The 15,394-nt window shown below is 53.3% G+C and overlaps 1 protein-coding gene across 1 annotated transcript in view; it reads right to left on the bottom strand.

Annotated features, from left to right (window-relative positions):
- Window positions 1-227: 227 nt before the first annotated feature.
- Osbpl5 (oxysterol binding protein like 5) overlaps window positions 228-15,394 on the bottom strand; it is a 56,657-nt gene continuing 41,490 nt past the window's right edge. Inside the window, exons 10-22 of the mRNA XM_059264102.1 lie at window positions 14,702-14,886; window positions 14,238-14,319; window positions 12,738-12,836; window positions 12,270-12,366; window positions 11,033-11,131; window positions 7,602-7,699; window positions 7,135-7,224; window positions 6,907-7,043; window positions 6,294-6,479; window positions 5,853-5,979; window positions 4,576-4,702; window positions 3,570-3,672; window positions 228-1,395 (exon numbers count right to left, since the gene is read on the bottom strand). Of these exons, the coding sequence (XP_059120085.1) occupies window positions 1,257-1,395; window positions 3,570-3,672; window positions 4,576-4,702; window positions 5,853-5,979; window positions 6,294-6,479; window positions 6,907-7,043; window positions 7,135-7,224; window positions 7,602-7,699; window positions 11,033-11,131; window positions 12,270-12,366; window positions 12,738-12,836; window positions 14,238-14,319; window positions 14,702-14,886 (1,569 nt within the window). The 3' untranslated portion in view covers window positions 228-1,256. The remainder of the gene's footprint in view (window positions 1,396-3,569; window positions 3,673-4,575; window positions 4,703-5,852; window positions 5,980-6,293; window positions 6,480-6,906; window positions 7,044-7,134; window positions 7,225-7,601; window positions 7,700-11,032; window positions 11,132-12,269; window positions 12,367-12,737; window positions 12,837-14,237; window positions 14,320-14,701; window positions 14,887-15,394) is intronic.

Raw genomic sequence — 15,394 nt, 5'->3', positions numbered from 1 at the left:
AGCAGCATCCTTCCCATATCCACAGTTGCTCACTGGCTGATGGGTGGGACTCCAGCTCTCAAGGGCTCCATCCAGGTGGGCCATGTTCTCACTTCACACTGTGAACCCGCACCCCGCCTTCTGAACCTCTCACTTGGTGCCTCCAGCCCAAGACAGCCCTATTACACTGGTTTTTCCATCTCCCCAGAAGTTCTTCCTTGTCCTCAAGGAACCCCAAGAAGAGAACATACATGTATTTCCATTTATTTCAAGGCATGGAGCAGACACACCCCCAGGCTGGGGAAGGAGAGACAAGTGGATACAAAACTTGAAGGGATCAGTTACAGTGGAGATGGCACCAACAAGGTATTAAGGCTCCGAATGTGAGTACGTGTAGGTGCCCATACATACGCACACGCACGCACAGAGGGCCATCCACACGGGGTTGGGGGCCGGCTGCAGAGGCTGGTCACTGCACACAGCTGCCTGGAATATTGCCAACTATATGTATTTAGAATGTCAACAGAATGGGAAGACTGTGTTGGTCAGGGCATGTGGCAAGCTTCAGCCTCCCTGGCTTTTGGGGACACCCCCTGGGCACTTCTCTTGCTTACAAGCTCACACTGCCATTGGCCAGGGCACTCCCCTGGCACAGGTGAGCTCCTCTGGCTGTAGGGCAGGTGTGGGTTCGGCAACTCCCTGAACAGGCTCCTGTCCAAGCAGCTTAATAACAGGATAAAGGTCCCAATGTCCTCACCAGAGCGGCTACAGCCTGTCAGTGCTTGAGTGGGCAGACTGTCCAGAAGTCAACGTCGCCGCTCAAAGAGCCCTGGGAAATCCTGGAGTCGTCTTTCCTGCTGCTCCTGGAAACCTCCTCGCTTTCTCCCGCGCTGCGGTGAGTGGCTGTCCAGAGCCTGCACAGGCCCTCCTGACCCCCAGATCTGATGCCATGTGGCAAGTGAGGGCTGGCTTGGGAGTGGCAACTTGAGATGACCAGGGGCACACTGCAGGGCAGAAACTGCATTTGGCTTTAGCGTTAAGGCCGGTGCTAGGTGGAGGGCTCTGTAGGAGAGGCCAGTGCTCCCTGGAGGGTCCTACAGTTGGGGTCACAGCACCCTCATAGCCCCAGGCCCCACCTGCCATCCTCTCGTACGAGGACCCTTCTGTCCCAGTAGCCATGCCTGTGGGCCTCACTGCCTCCATTGGCCGGTGTAAAGTGCTGGGTGCCTAGGAGGGAACTCTGCAGGCATCACCCTGCATGCAGATCCCAAGGGCTCTTATTTGAGGACATAGTTAATGAATAACTGACATGTCAGGAAGATGCAGAGCAGGAACCAGGAGCGGGGGTTCTGCAGGAGGCTGGGGGACGACGGCTGCCCGGCACGAACTGTGGAGCTCAACATGGCTGAGAGGTGCCTGCAATGACAGAGGCGGAGGCTGCGTGAACACCAGCATGGCCACCCTCCCGGCCTACAGAGGAGTCTGAGACAGGATGGCATGTCTGTCTGCTGGGAACATGGCTACCGGGGGCAGGGGGGGCGGTCCTCAGGGAGAGGGGTCCCAGGGCAGGAACCTGGGCTGTGCTTTCTGGGTATCAGTCGTGGGACGGGAGGGTCTGGTCTTGGGGAACAGGCCTCTTGCATCCTCCCTGCCACCCCTGGGGTGGTGACTGAATGGTGTCCTCCTCCTCAAACCTATGTCGAAGTCCCCTGAGCTGTTTGGAGATAAGATCTCTGAAGAGGTGGCTACTTTAAAAGGCTTACTAGGGTGGGCCCTTAATCTAAAAGGGGATCAAGACAGAGACATACATAGTTACAGAGGATAACCATGGCTGCAAGCCAAGGACAGGGCACTGGGAAGAGCCAAGACTGAGACTTTCAGCCTCTTGAATGTGAGACACTCAGGGTCTTGTTGACATTCCAGGGACATAGGAACAAACCCACCAAGCCTGGACCCTGGTGTCTGGGCTCTCTGTTTCCTGGATGGAAGCAGTCCTTTTGTGGGGTACCAGGTTTCCCTTTCTTTACCCACACAGCTTGGGTAAGGAGCAGATTGAAAGACACATGGCTGTATTGTTGAGACATCGGCTAGAGGCGTTAACCTGGATTGACTCAAGGATACCCAGGCATCTGGGCAAGCACCTCCAGGGAGACCCTGTCCTCAGCAGGCTGTGTACAGCCCACTTCACACCTCCTCAGCCCTCTGTCAGCCTTCTGGGTCTGGGGCTCCCCACTGTGACATCAGAAGAACTCCAGAGGCCCTAGGAATCCCCATTCTCATTAGCTGGTGTATATTTATATTTATGTGACTGCCGGAGGGAAGGCAAAGGAGGATTGCAAGTGTTGAGACTTTCATGGTTTTGCTGATGGCCATCTGCAGGCAAACCACAAGACATATACAGTCCACAGAACAAGAGTGATGTCATGTACGATTCATCTCCCAGCAACCTTTGCCAATTTTCCCCACATTCTCCTGTGAATTAATGAGGCTTTTCTTTTTTGGACCTCTAGAGGACACTGACATGGGAAAGCAGAAAAAAAAAAACTGTCACTTAGCATGGGGAGTGCTGCTAGCCTGGCAGTGCCATCATCTTCCCTGGGGCCAAAAACCACCTCTGGCCTCATACACCCACTCCAAGCTCTCTGCCTCTGAGGCCATAGAATCTTTTGTTTGTTTGTTTTGTTTTTTCAAGACAGGGTTTCTCTGTGTAGCCCTGGCTATCCAGGAACTCACTCTGTAGACCAGGCTGGCCTCTGCCTCCTGAGTGCTGAGATTAATGGTGTGTGCCACCGTCACCCAGCAAGTACCTAGGGTCTTAAGTCATTCCACACCTTCCCCTCAGGCTACTGCAGGTACCCAGGGGCCTCTAGCCAGCACACTTCTCAACTTCCCAAACTATAGCGATTGACTTCAGCCAAGCCACACTCAGCTTTCTAGATCTCCGTCTGAGTGGTGCTGTGTGTCTGGAACCTGGCTGACCCAGGAGGTACCCACCACATCTCACTCCTGTCCCTACCCTTCTCAGTGTCCCAGCCCTGCCTCACTCATTTCTCTTCAGCTCCACGCCCCATCCCTACCAACCAATTCTCTTGGCAAGATCTGGAAAGGAGTCAACAGGGTCAAGTACTGTGCCAGTCACTTGTGGGGTGCCTGGATGGGCACAAAGCTTGTTCTCCACCACACCCTCTCCATTCTGCCCCCCACCCCCTGGTTGGTGCTGCTATTAACCCATTTTACAGAGGAGAACCAAGTGCAATGGCATATGGTGTCCTCATATGATACTGTGTGCTGTCAAGAAGGAACTGTGTGGCCGTGGTTCATACCCCCTGAGGTCACACAGTACGGCTCTCAGATACTCCCTTTGTCTTGAGCATAGTCTGTACAGCGGTGCTGACAAGCTGCAGGGAGCCTGAGGGATCCAGGAGGGCTGCCACCTGCTTTCACACACCTGAGGTGGGGGGCTCCCCTGGCCCTGAGGGACTCCCCTAGCCCTGCACTTTCTTCTAAGCCCCTTGCCTGTGCCCACTGGCTCCTGCATGAGGGTTGCACTCTCCTAGGCTGGCAGGCCCCTCCATCTCCTGTGTTCTTACCTATGCAGCTCTTGCTGAGCTTCCCGAATAGACAGCACAGCCTCCTGTAGCATCCGTAGCCGGTGTGCGTCTCGCCTGCACCGAGGACATGGGCTCTCGCTACCTGGATGTCCAGGATGGAGACAGCAGGAAGAAAGAAACCAGGGTGAGCTAGGATGTCCTGGCTGACCCAGCCTCTGATCTACCACCTGAGAAAACTTCAGCAGCCAGCCACAGACACGGAAAGACAGGGAGAGGTTAGGAAGGGATGGATTCAGGCTCAGCTAGCCTGCAAGCCCTAGAGATGAGTGACCAAGACGTGGCTGGTCCACTGCAGAGGTGGGGACAATGTTGGGGAGACACAGATTGCTCAGTAACAACAAAGGAGCCAAGAGTCCCATCAGGGAAGGGGTCATAGGCAGAGCTGGGGGCTGGGCAATGGACAGTACCCAACCAACCTCTCACAGTGTCCTTGCAGCTCAGGAAAATCCTAGCCTGGGACCACGGTCTCCCTGCAAATCCCCATTTTTCAGAGAAGATTTCATGTATCCTAGGCTGGCCTTGAACTCACTATGCAGCTGAAGGTGACCTTAACTCTTGATCTCTTGTGTGACCTCTGGAGTGCTGGGTTATGAGTGTCCATCACTATGCTGGGTTTATGCTGTGCTGAGACTGAACCCAGGGCTTCATGCATGCTAGGCAGGCTTTCTACCACTAAGCCACATACACAGTACTCTCTTTTCTTCCCCATGTCCTGGCTACAGCCTCAGTCTGTCCTTGGACTCTAAGAAGGCAGATCTCTTAGGGAGAGGGCAGGGCAGGACAAGCAAAGATGTACTATGAGGATACCTGCCCCTGTATCCTCATCTCTGGAAGGTGCTTCCTGGCCCTTAACATCCTGCAGAGGGGCTACAGGAAGGGACTGGCCCTCTCCTTCAGCCCTCCTCCCTCTTAGTCAAGGTCCAAGGTTTCCACCAGCCAGGGCCAGGGCCTGCTTAGCATATGTGAAACCCTGGGAGCTACTTACCAGGAACAAAGTCCTCATCAGAGAGGTCTGGGCAGGATTCAGGTGTGGAGCCGCTGCTCTCCGTGACCTGGCTATGGCCAGAGGGCTGGTCACTGGCCTTGCGGAGCCGCCGGTCGGGGCCAGGTCTCTGTAAAGAGATGGAGTTAGTCTATCTAGGTTCCCCTCCCATGGGCCCTTTGGAGACATGGTGGCTCATTAATGTCAGGATGCCCTAGAGTAGGGCAGTGTGCAGAGGACAGATCTGATGGCTTTGCACCTGGACACAGGTGGTTTAAATCACCTGGCATGAACTGCAGCCATTCCATCTCTGGGGCCTCAGTTTCCCATCAGGAACAGAAAACCATTGACCTCCTCTCCAGGAAAGAGGACCAGCCAGCTCTATGTGGTCTGGCCACCAGGTTGGCTCATGGCCGGTGCTGTTCACACCTGGGACCCAGAACATGTGGCCAGACCCACCTGGTGGAGCCATTCATAGTCCCACCTTACATAAGGGCATCTCCTCCCTCCTTCCCCCTTTTTCCTGGAGCTCCCCCGACCCTTTGACTCCTTCCTGCCTTTCCCAGGCCCTAGGCGTGTATAGATGCTGTAGAATAAATGCTTCTGTACACGGTGAAAATGTGTTGCTCTCATTGTTAATAAAAAGCTGGTTGGCCAATAACTAGCAGGATTGTTGGGGCAGAGAGAATGCTGGGAAGAAGGGTGGGAGTCATGGGAGAGACATAGAGGAAGCAGGAGATAAATATGCCATGCTAGAAGGTACCACTACATGGCAGAGGGTAGATAAGAAATATGGGTTAATTTAAGTTATAAGAGCTAGTTAGTAACAAGCATAAGCTATCAGTCTAGCATTTATATTTAATGATACGTCTCAGAGTGGTTATTTGGGAGCGAACAACTGCCGGGATGCAGAGAAACTCTGCCTACATATGGATGCTGGCTTCTCGTCTTTCTTCTTGGACTACCCTGAGCCTGGGTTTCTTTATCTATAGAATGGGACAAAGTGGCTTCAGGAGGTAAACAGACTGGTAGCCAACTGACTCCTACATGGAGTCTTAAACTGTGAGGCCCAAGGTGCCCATGAATCAGGTATTCTGTATCTGGGGTCCCCCACAGAAAGGAAGAAGGAGCCATGAGGAGCCTGGGATCAGTGAAGGCCCACTGCCGGGTAGGGTTTGAGATATCACAGACCCAGGCACTGAGGGAGGAGGGCTAGGTGGAAGGAATGAGATAGCCATTGAGATCAAGCCTGGGCTGGAGCCTTGGTGAGAGGTACTGACCTTGTGCCTGGACCCTGGACTCCCCAGGAAGGTTGTCTGGCCAGACATAGTCTCCCTCTGCAGTGTGTGAAGAATCCCATCTTGCTCATATTGGGCGATGTCCTTCAGGGGGTCCCAGGGGCTGTGGCTGGAGGGTCCAGATGGTATCCATCAGTAGCAGTGATGACCCCCCCCCCCCCCCGAGGGAGAGGGCGCTGTCCTAGCCTAGACTTCAGCCTCTCATGGTAACCCAGGGGATAACCACTGTTCAGAGTCTTCAGGGAAGGGTTGGGGGGGGGTCTATCTTTCCATCCCTCCATATCCCTTATCCTTAAGGTACTGCTGAATGCAGAGAGAGGGCATTAGAGACTCCATGATGTCCCCAAGTCAAAACAGGCACAGTGGAGTCAGTCTGCCAGCTCCAGCCCCACGGCACAGACCCCAGGGCCACTGGCCACTCACTTCTCATATCGGTAGCGCCATTCTTGGGTGAGTGGGTCCAGGTGGAACAACTGTGGCTTCCATGGAGTGAGGCTCTGCTGGTGCTCACGGGCACGCTGCCGCTGTGCCTCCTCCAGCACAGACTTCTCCTGTGTGGCTTTGTGCTGGTCACCCTCACGGATGGCCCTGGTGACGTGCTGCCAGAGCCTACAGGCCAGAAGATCAACCCACCAGGAGCTCAGAGTGGGGCGGCTCCATTAATCAGCAGCCCCGAATCAGTCCCGTCTATATGGGAAGGAGGCCGAGTGCTCTTTGCTTGGTTGCCTTCAATGGCAGGGAGCTGATTATCTTGCAGGAAGCCTGTGTCTCCCAGGTTTTGATTCCACACTATGAACTGTATTTTTCCTAAGCGGGGCTCCCACCTGCTACCTGCAGGGATTCCCTTGCTGGCTATGATGAGGCTCTCTCCTCCAGCTGTCTCTAGCAGGACAGTTTGATCTGGCCTGAGGGGTCTATTCTGAGGCTGTCCTTGCCAAAGACATCCTGGAATGTGCTCCCAGCATTGTGACCCTGACCACCCTCCCCCGGCCACCACAGCCTGTGGTCAGCAGGGCTCCTGGGTATAGGGCCTCACCTCTCAGACTCCAGCTCATTCTGTTCTTCCAAAAGCACTGTGTGCCGCTTCAGCCGCTGCCTGCGGACCTCCTCACTAGGAGTCCAGAAGAGCTCGGTGCCTCCACTGCCCTCTTCCTTGATAAACACATCTCTGTCCTGCCCCAGATAGCACAGCAGCATCAGAGCTGCCGGCCTGGTTGGTGACCACCCTCGGGCCCAGCCAGGCTCCTGAGGAATGATGTCTTACCCAGTGTCCAGTGAGGCGTGCAAGGACCTCCTCCCCTGACGTGATCTTCCCAGAGATCTGGTTGATGCTGGTGCTGCTCCCAAAGAAAGGCTGCAAGAGCAGACGGACATCCAATGAGTGGGGAGGAGGAGGAGGGCCCTGCTTAGGGGCACATCCTCAGAGGTACGAAGTGGTCATTCTCATGACTACGGCTTAGATGAGGCTCACTACTAGAAAAGGATGCCCTCACGCCAGTGCCTCAGTCTGAACTCAAATCTGTAGTCTTCTACCGTTAGGACAATGGGACTTAGGCCTGCAGGTTCTGCTGTGTGGCCTGTGGGCAACCCCTTTCTCTGTCTGGGCCCTGCCTGTTCTATGCGGATGCAAAAGTGTACTTGTTTGGGGGCACTCTGCTTGGTGTGGGATGAGGGAATCAGGCCTCCCTCCCTGAGCTCCATGCATGGTCTCCCACAAACTGCATACATTACCTTGAGCTTGAAGTCCAGTTCAGCTTGAAGGTTGTTCTTCTCACATGCGATGGTCACTTTGCCCCCTAGCTCCATGGTCATGGTGCCATACAGGATCCCTGAAATGCAACTGGTGTTGGGATTCAGCCCTGAAAGCCTGTGTCAGCAGACAGGGTAGGGAAGGTGTATGAAGGGGTTTGTTGAAATGGAGCCAGAAGCTTGCCTGTCCTTCAGTACTGTGACCCAGGAAGGGGCCTCTGCTCTGGTCTGGAGATGCCATACCCTTCAGTGGGTCAGCTCCTTCAGGAGCCCTGATCCCAGTGACTGAGCAATCACATCTGTGGCTGGGTTCTGCCCCAGAACTAGAGAATAGATGTGTCTGTTCCTCACTGCCCCCAGGACTGGGCCAGTGTGTCTGTTCCCAGCAGTCCCTCAGGGCTGTGTTGCATGCATCTGAAAATCCTGTATATCTTTTTCTCAGTATACTTCTGGTCATATGGAAAACATAATCTAATTTAAAAATCACCACCATGATTGCAGTCGTTTGAATAAGAATGGCCCCATAGGCTCATATATTTGAATGCTTGGTCATTAGGGAGTGGCACTACTTGACAAGGATTAGGTGGTATGGCCTTGTTAGAGTAGGTGTGGCCTTATTGGAGGAAGTGTGTCACTGGAGGTGGGCTTTGGGGTTTCAAATGCCCAAGCCAGGCCCAGTGGCTCTTTCTTCCTGCTGCCTGACAACCCGGATGTAGAACTCTCGGCTGCCTCTCCAGCACCATGTCTGCCTGTGCACTACCATGCTTCCTGCCATGATGACAATGGACTAAACCTCTGAACTGTAAGCCAGCCCCAATTAAACGCTTTCCTTTATAAGAGCTGTCATGGTCATAGTGTCTCTTCACAGCAATAGGACACTGACTAAGACAATAATAAAACAAAACACCCACACATTTCTACTTGAAAACTCAGAAATGTGAAATAAAATATTTCATTTAAAAAAATTAAAAGCAAAAAAAAAAAAAAGAAGAAAGAAAAAGAAAAGCCATTTGTAGCAGCAAAGGCTCGACCCCTACCCCTATATTCTTCCAAGGAGACTGAAAGTGCTAAGATATAGCAAGTACCACAGGGACCTACACAACTCAGAGGAAGGCAGGATCCTCATGTTGCTCCAGGGGCTCTCGGGGCTGCATTACAAGGTAAGAAAAGTCAGCTATGAGCTTGGTGTAATCTCCACACTTGGAGGCTGGGGCATGAGGATTATGAGCTGGAGGTCAGCCTGTGCTGCAGAGTGAGTACCAGGCCAGCCTGGGTTACATGAGGAGACTGGCGGTTTGAATGAGAATGTCCAACGTCCCACAGAGGCTCACGTATTTGAACACCTGGCCTCCACGTGGAGAGGTTTAGGAGGTGTGGCCTTGTTAGAGGACATACATCACGGAGGCTGCTTTGGGAGTTTAAAGACTCGACATTTCCCTTTGTTCTCTCTGCTTCTTGCTTGAGGTCCAAGGTAGGAACTCAAAGCTTCCTGCTCCAGCTGCCATGCCTGCTGCTGGCTGGCATGCCTCCCCACCATGGCGGAGGACTGGCTCCCTGGAACCATAAGCCCAAATAAAATCTTTATTCATAAGCTGCAAGCTGCTTGCCATTGAGCCTGAGGACCTGAGTTTGGTCCACAGGTCCCACATGGTGACAGGGGAGAAGCAGCTCCTTCAAGCTGCCCTCTGACCTCCACGAGTGTGCAGTGGCACACTTACTCACTCCAAACAACTAAACAAATAAATGAAATAAAAACCAAACTAGGAAAAGGAAGAAAAAAGAAGCTAACTACAGCTCCGTGTGGGAACAAGGGACAGGGTTCTGAAAGAGACACGGGGACCAGTCACACCTTGTTTTGTGTTTTAGATTTTTAGAATCAGGTAAGTATTCTATACACACAATTATACAAAATAAAATAAAAATGAATGAATTCCTCAAAGTCACTGTAATTCCCAAGCTAAGACTGGTGGGAGTGGCTGTGTAATCTTGGAGGGGACCTTTTCACTCCATGGGGACTCTGAAAGTCCTTGGAAGACAGGCTTTACACAGAGCTGAACACAGAAAGCAGGCTCATAGCACCAAGAGTCCCATGATCCTAAGACTGCCACCTGTCACCTAGCTAGATGGCTTTGTCAGGTCTGCATCAGCTCTGCCCGAGACTTAAGAGCCATGCAAGATCGGGGCTTGGCAGGCAGGGTGTAAAGACTCAGGGTCACAAGCCAACTGCTGCTCCCCAGATCAAGCTGCACGTGTCCCGCTCATCCTTTCAGTTGTCAGAGCTATGCCGAGTCAGAGATGAGGTTTTTTTTTTTTATTTTTTAAGACACGGTCTCACTATGTAGCCCTGGCCTCGAACTCACAGAGACCTGCCTGCCTGTGCTTCCCAGGTACTGGGATTAAAGGTATGAGCTACAACAGCAGGTTTAGAATGGATTCTTATTTTTATTTTTGGAAGTTCTTGGGGTTGAATACTAGCCTCAGCATGCTCAGCACGTGCTCTGCCGCTGAGCTTCAGCCCCCACCAGGGGGATTTTTAGGGTGGGGAGGTCTTCTGTTTGACACCACAGTGGTGACTCTATGTCACTCTTTAAACCTGTAGAATATACACAAAGAGTGGGCCTTAAAGGAAACTGTGGATTTTAGCTAACAACTAAGTCATGTCTACCATACTAAGGAAGATGTCTGTGATAGGAGCTGGGGGTGGGTAGGGATCTATAGGAATTATGCCTTTTAATTTTGAGACACTGTCTTACTAAGTTACCCAGGCTGGCCTTGAACTCCCTCTGCAGCCCAGGCAGGCTCTGACGTTTCAATCCTCCTGCCTCAGCCTCCTCAATAGCTGGGACTGCTCACTATCACAAATGGGAGCCAGAGGCAAAAAAAAAAAAAAAAAAAAATCAAAGAGGAGAAATCCTAGCAGTCCACCCAGAGTTACACACCCAGTTCTGAAAAGTCACCCACGAGGTCAGGACACCTTCACACAAGCAAACACCTGAGTGGTTTAGCACCTGCTATGGTTGTCAACACCACCTGAATTTGGAATCACCTAGGAGACACACCTCTGGGCGGGTCTACAATGGTGTTTGCAAGGAGGTTAGCAGAGGAAGGAAGACCCACCATGGATATGGATGGCACATCCCTGGGGTCTTTGGCTGAATAAAAAAGGAGAAATCAGCGGAGCACCAGGTTCATCTCTTCCCCCTGACTGTGGATTCAACATAACCAGCTCTGTCACCTCCTCCTCTATGGTAGACTGGACCCTCAAATTGTGACCCAAAACAAACTCTTTCTTCCTTTCTTGGTTGTTTTTTACCATGTCATCGTAAGAAGAAAAGTAACTAATACAGCCCCCTATGCCATGACTGAGGGCTAGCCCGGGCTATCAGGAAGTGGGGCAGGGCACAGTCACTCACCTCGGCAGTGGGCGTAGGGCATGGTGAGGGTGTACTCCTCCTTGCGGCTCAGGAAGGTGAGTTTAGCCTTGCCGTCCAGAAGCGCGGACAGTGAGTTCCCTGCAAGGACAGGGCAGGGCTGTTGAGGGCACAGACCCTTAGCATCGGGCTGCTGCTGGACCCCAGGGTCTGAGTGCCCTTGCAACATATCCCAGAGTTCCCAGTGCCTCCAGCTGGAGCACCGAGGGACAGACACACAACCTCTGGTGCTTGGAAATCATAAAAACTCTGTAGTTTGCACCTATTATGAACTCTGAGAAGTCATCTGCCTTGCAGCATGTTAGTGGCCCATTGTAGTTACTCCACCAGGGAATTTCAGGGTGGAGACTATTAACCTTCTGGAGCCAGCCTGAGCCCAGAGCCCAGGTGGGAAAGGTGAATAGAATATGGATGCAGATGCCACGTGCTACCCTCTGCTGCTACAGGGCACACAGAGAACCTAAGCACATATCTGCACACAAACTATGAAGGTAACAAGGTGCCTGACGGGGAAAGGTGTTGCTGAGGTTCCTGGGCACTGCTATTCCCAGGCTCAGAGCAGCACAGAAACACAGCTTGCCCTGTGATGACAGGCTGCTCTGGCCTGTTTGGAACATTCCAGTACCTGCCACCAGCCAGGTGTGGCTACCAAAACACTTGATGGGACCCATGCAATAGAATACTGTTTTCACTTCTATATACCTACCTACCTTCTATCTATCTACCTATTACCTATCTCTCTGCCTCCTACCCACCTATGTATTATCTATCTATCTATCTATCTATCTATCTATCTATCTATCTATCTATCTTCTATATACTGACTTTCTGTCTCTCTATCCATCTATCTACCTACCTTCTGTCTATCTGTCATATATCCACCATCATCCATGTGCATTTCTGGCGATGGAACCCAGGGCCTCTGCCCACTAGGTATGCACTTTCCACTGATCTGCAGCCCAGCCCCCCTTTTAACCAGTACAGACAGCCACATGAGGCTGATGGCTATGGAATCAGGTGGTTCTCCTGGGACAAGTTTTTCTCTGTAGGCTTCTCCTCTGTTCCCTTGCTTCCCTGCAGAAGGTGTCTGCTCTCAGCAGAGTTGGGGCCACCCACATCATCCCACCACTGGGGTTCTGGGGTTCACTGGCTTCTGGAGTGAAGTTCTCCTCTCACTTCTACAAGACCCAGAACCCCTCCCGCCCCCAAGCCTCCTCACCATAGAACCTGGACTTTGCTGTGATGCTGCCGCTCATGCAGAAGCCATCCTTCCGGTTGCTGACATAGAAGGCAGACACAGGAGGGTGGTGGGACACCTGCGTGAAGAGACGTGACTCTGGAGATGGCTCCAGAGAGGGCAGTCCCAGAAACGACATACCTCGGGGTCCCAGGACCAAGTGTGGGACGGCAGGGCCTGAATCTCCGTGTCTGGGAACCTACTCAAATGTCTGAGTCATCTAAAAATGCCCTGTGCTGGGCAGTTAGGCTGCTTGCCCTCCTTCAGATGATGCTCTGTTACATGCCTGCCTGTCTTGGAGAATGCCCATGGACAGTGACCAGTGTGCAGCCTCCCCTATGGCAGGGTATAGGCCAGAGAAAATGCCACCCTCAGTCCCACCAGCCCCCGCCCACCGCCCGCTGCCCACACTGAGCTGGAAGGCTGAGTTGGGCAGTGGGGTCTTCTTGCCTGCTCTGCTATGTAGAAGGTGTGGCTGTTGGTCTGAGGGTGCAGCCAGCGGCAGCGGAAGGTCTCCCCCAGGATGGGGTTATAGGGTTTCTTGATGCCCTGTGGGGAGCACAAAGACATGCTGGAGGAACTGGGAAGAAAAAGCCACTTCCGGGGGTCCAGATGGAGTGAGGCGCAGGTGAGACAGTATGTGTGAGGGGTGCTCCTGCCTCTGGAAGGGGCTCTGATTTGCCATTAGCACCTTGCTTCTGCTTTGAGGAGACGACTTTTTGCTGGTGGCTTATGTTTGGCGGGGAAGATGGGGGGAGGCCTGCCTCGGGAATTCCTGGCTTCTGCTGAGTTCAGAGAGGCCTCAAGACCCCAACCAGATCTGACTGTCCTAGGACTGAGGCACAGCCCATACATAACTGGGTCAAAGGCAAGCTTGGGAGATGCCAGGCTTCCAGGAGACCTTGGTCTATCTCAGTCTACGGTATGACTCTGGGTTGGACTGCAGGCTCACATCTATTCAATGAGAGGCAGAACTGGAATCCAACTCAGTGTAGTCTTCCTGCTTCTGCCTCCAGAGTGCTAGTATTATAGGTGTGAGTCACCACACCTGTGTGTCTGCCTGTGTGTGTGCGCGTGCGTGTGCATGCGTGCGTGCATGAGTGTGAGTCTGCATGCCTGTGGAGGCTGGCAGTCAATGTTAAGCGCTATCCCTCAGAAGTTATCTACCTTGTCTCTGAGACAGGACTGCTCACTAACCTAGAATTTGCCAAGCGGGCGAGGCTGGCTGGCCAGTGGGCCACTGGGATTCTCCCATTGCCACCTCCTCAGCACTGGGATTAGAAACACGCGCTCCCACACCCAGCCCCAGTGAATGAAACGCTGGTCTTCAAGCTTGCATGGCAAGCGTTTTACTGACTGAGCTCTCCCCACTCTCCCCTCCCCTTTTAAAGATGGAGTCTCACTACATAGCCCAGGCTGGCCTTGAACCCCAGGAAATCCTGTTTGTGCTTCCCTGGTGCTGGAATTACAGGTGTGCAACTACCACATCTGGCCAGAATCTTGGTTGTCAAGTTTGTGTACTATGGAACCCCAGCTCCAGGTAGACCTGCAGGCCACTCCATAACCACGATGGCTGCTACCAGCAGAGTCCTGGGCTGGGGGTTTTCGAAAGGGATTCTGTGACAAAAGGTGATAGATAACCCCAGATCCCAGAGGTAACATAACTTAGGGTCAAATGCTCCTTTCCTAACACTCTCGTGTGTGCTGGCACCTGTCACACAGCCTGAGGCTGTCTCCTTGAAGACTGAGGAAGGATCCAGTTAATGGGACCAGCACTGGGAGCTGGGCCTGAGAAGTCAGAGACAGAACTTTCCTCCACCTCTCAGGATCTAGGGCCATGGTGGGGATAGCTGGGTATCTTCTGGGCCATGGAGGAGAGTGTTGGTCCCACTCACGGTGGGCTGACAGACCCCTGGCTGAGGCCCTGCCCTTTCCACAGGCCCCTCCTACCTTGGGCTTCTTGTAGAAGCCAGACAGATACCATTGCAGCACAAGCTTCATGCGGCAGTAAGCATCCTCCTCTGTGGCTGCCCTGTGATGGGGGTGGAGAGCTCTGACTCAGGCTGGGGTCCCCGGATAACCTCCCCAGCACCCTTTCTCCAAACATCCCAACCTCCACCCACTTGGATGAAAGAGGCAGCCTCATCCCAGATGACCTCAACACCCCGCTCCATCCTTCCAGGCAGGCCAGAATCAGGCCAAGTGGGTTTAGCACACAGCCGTAGAAAGTGCTGCGGTCAGCTCCACACTGGGGCAGAGAGGGCTCTGCATGCTCCGGGCTGTCGGGGTGCCCTCCCCTCTAGGAAGACCCCTTGGTGCTCATGCCTTCGCTTCCCTCTTCCTGGCTCTACCCCATCCCCTGCCTCCGCAGCAGCCCACAGGGCCTGTGGGGCCCCCTTCTGTCGGTGATGCACCTGGAGAGCAGGTCCCCGTGATAGTAGTAATCTGAGAGCTTGCTGAGGAAGGAGCGGGGCTCCAGCACGAAGGTGGGCAGCACCACTCGCGACAGGTCCATGCCCGGCCGCAGCTGTCGCAGCAGCACCCACATCAGGTTCTTGTTCTCCTCGGACACTGTCTCCACCTGGGACGTCTCATCCAGCTGCAGCGGAAGGATACAGTCAGGCCCCATGGGATGGACTTGAAGCCTCTGCTCTGGGTTGCCCAAAGGAGCTGAGGGACAGGGAGTCAGAACAGCACATTTGGTCCTTGCCTACCGGAGGACATGCGTCCACTCTGTGTGAATGGGTGCCACCGCCCATTCTGGGCTTGGGAGGGAGGGAGTTCCTCAACAGGTCTGAGAACAAGACCAGCTCTTCTCTACCTCTGGTGCCTTGGCTCTCCTTCTCACAGGCACAACTGCCATGGCGCCGTTCACCACATGGCATATCCACAAGACCTTCACCAGAGGCCAAATCCACAGGGCTGCCCGATCTTATATGTCTGGCCTCCAAAATTCTGAGCTAAAAACCCCTATTCTCTAGAAGTTCCAGTACAGGAATCTGGTTGCCCGGGTCCTGTGTGCTTGTGGGTGTGCCGGGCAGCTTTCTGCTACTATAAGAAATACCCGAGGCAGTCGATTTTTAAAAGAAGAAAGGTTTGAGCTAATC

This window comes from Peromyscus eremicus, chromosome 1, assembly GCF_949786415.1.
Source record: "Peromyscus eremicus chromosome 1, PerEre_H2_v1, whole genome shotgun sequence".
Classification (NCBI taxonomy): Eukaryota; Metazoa; Chordata; class Mammalia; order Rodentia; family Cricetidae; genus Peromyscus; species Peromyscus eremicus.
The sequence above is the reverse complement of the archived record's forward strand: the minus strand, read 5'-3'. Positions and strand labels throughout refer to the sequence as shown.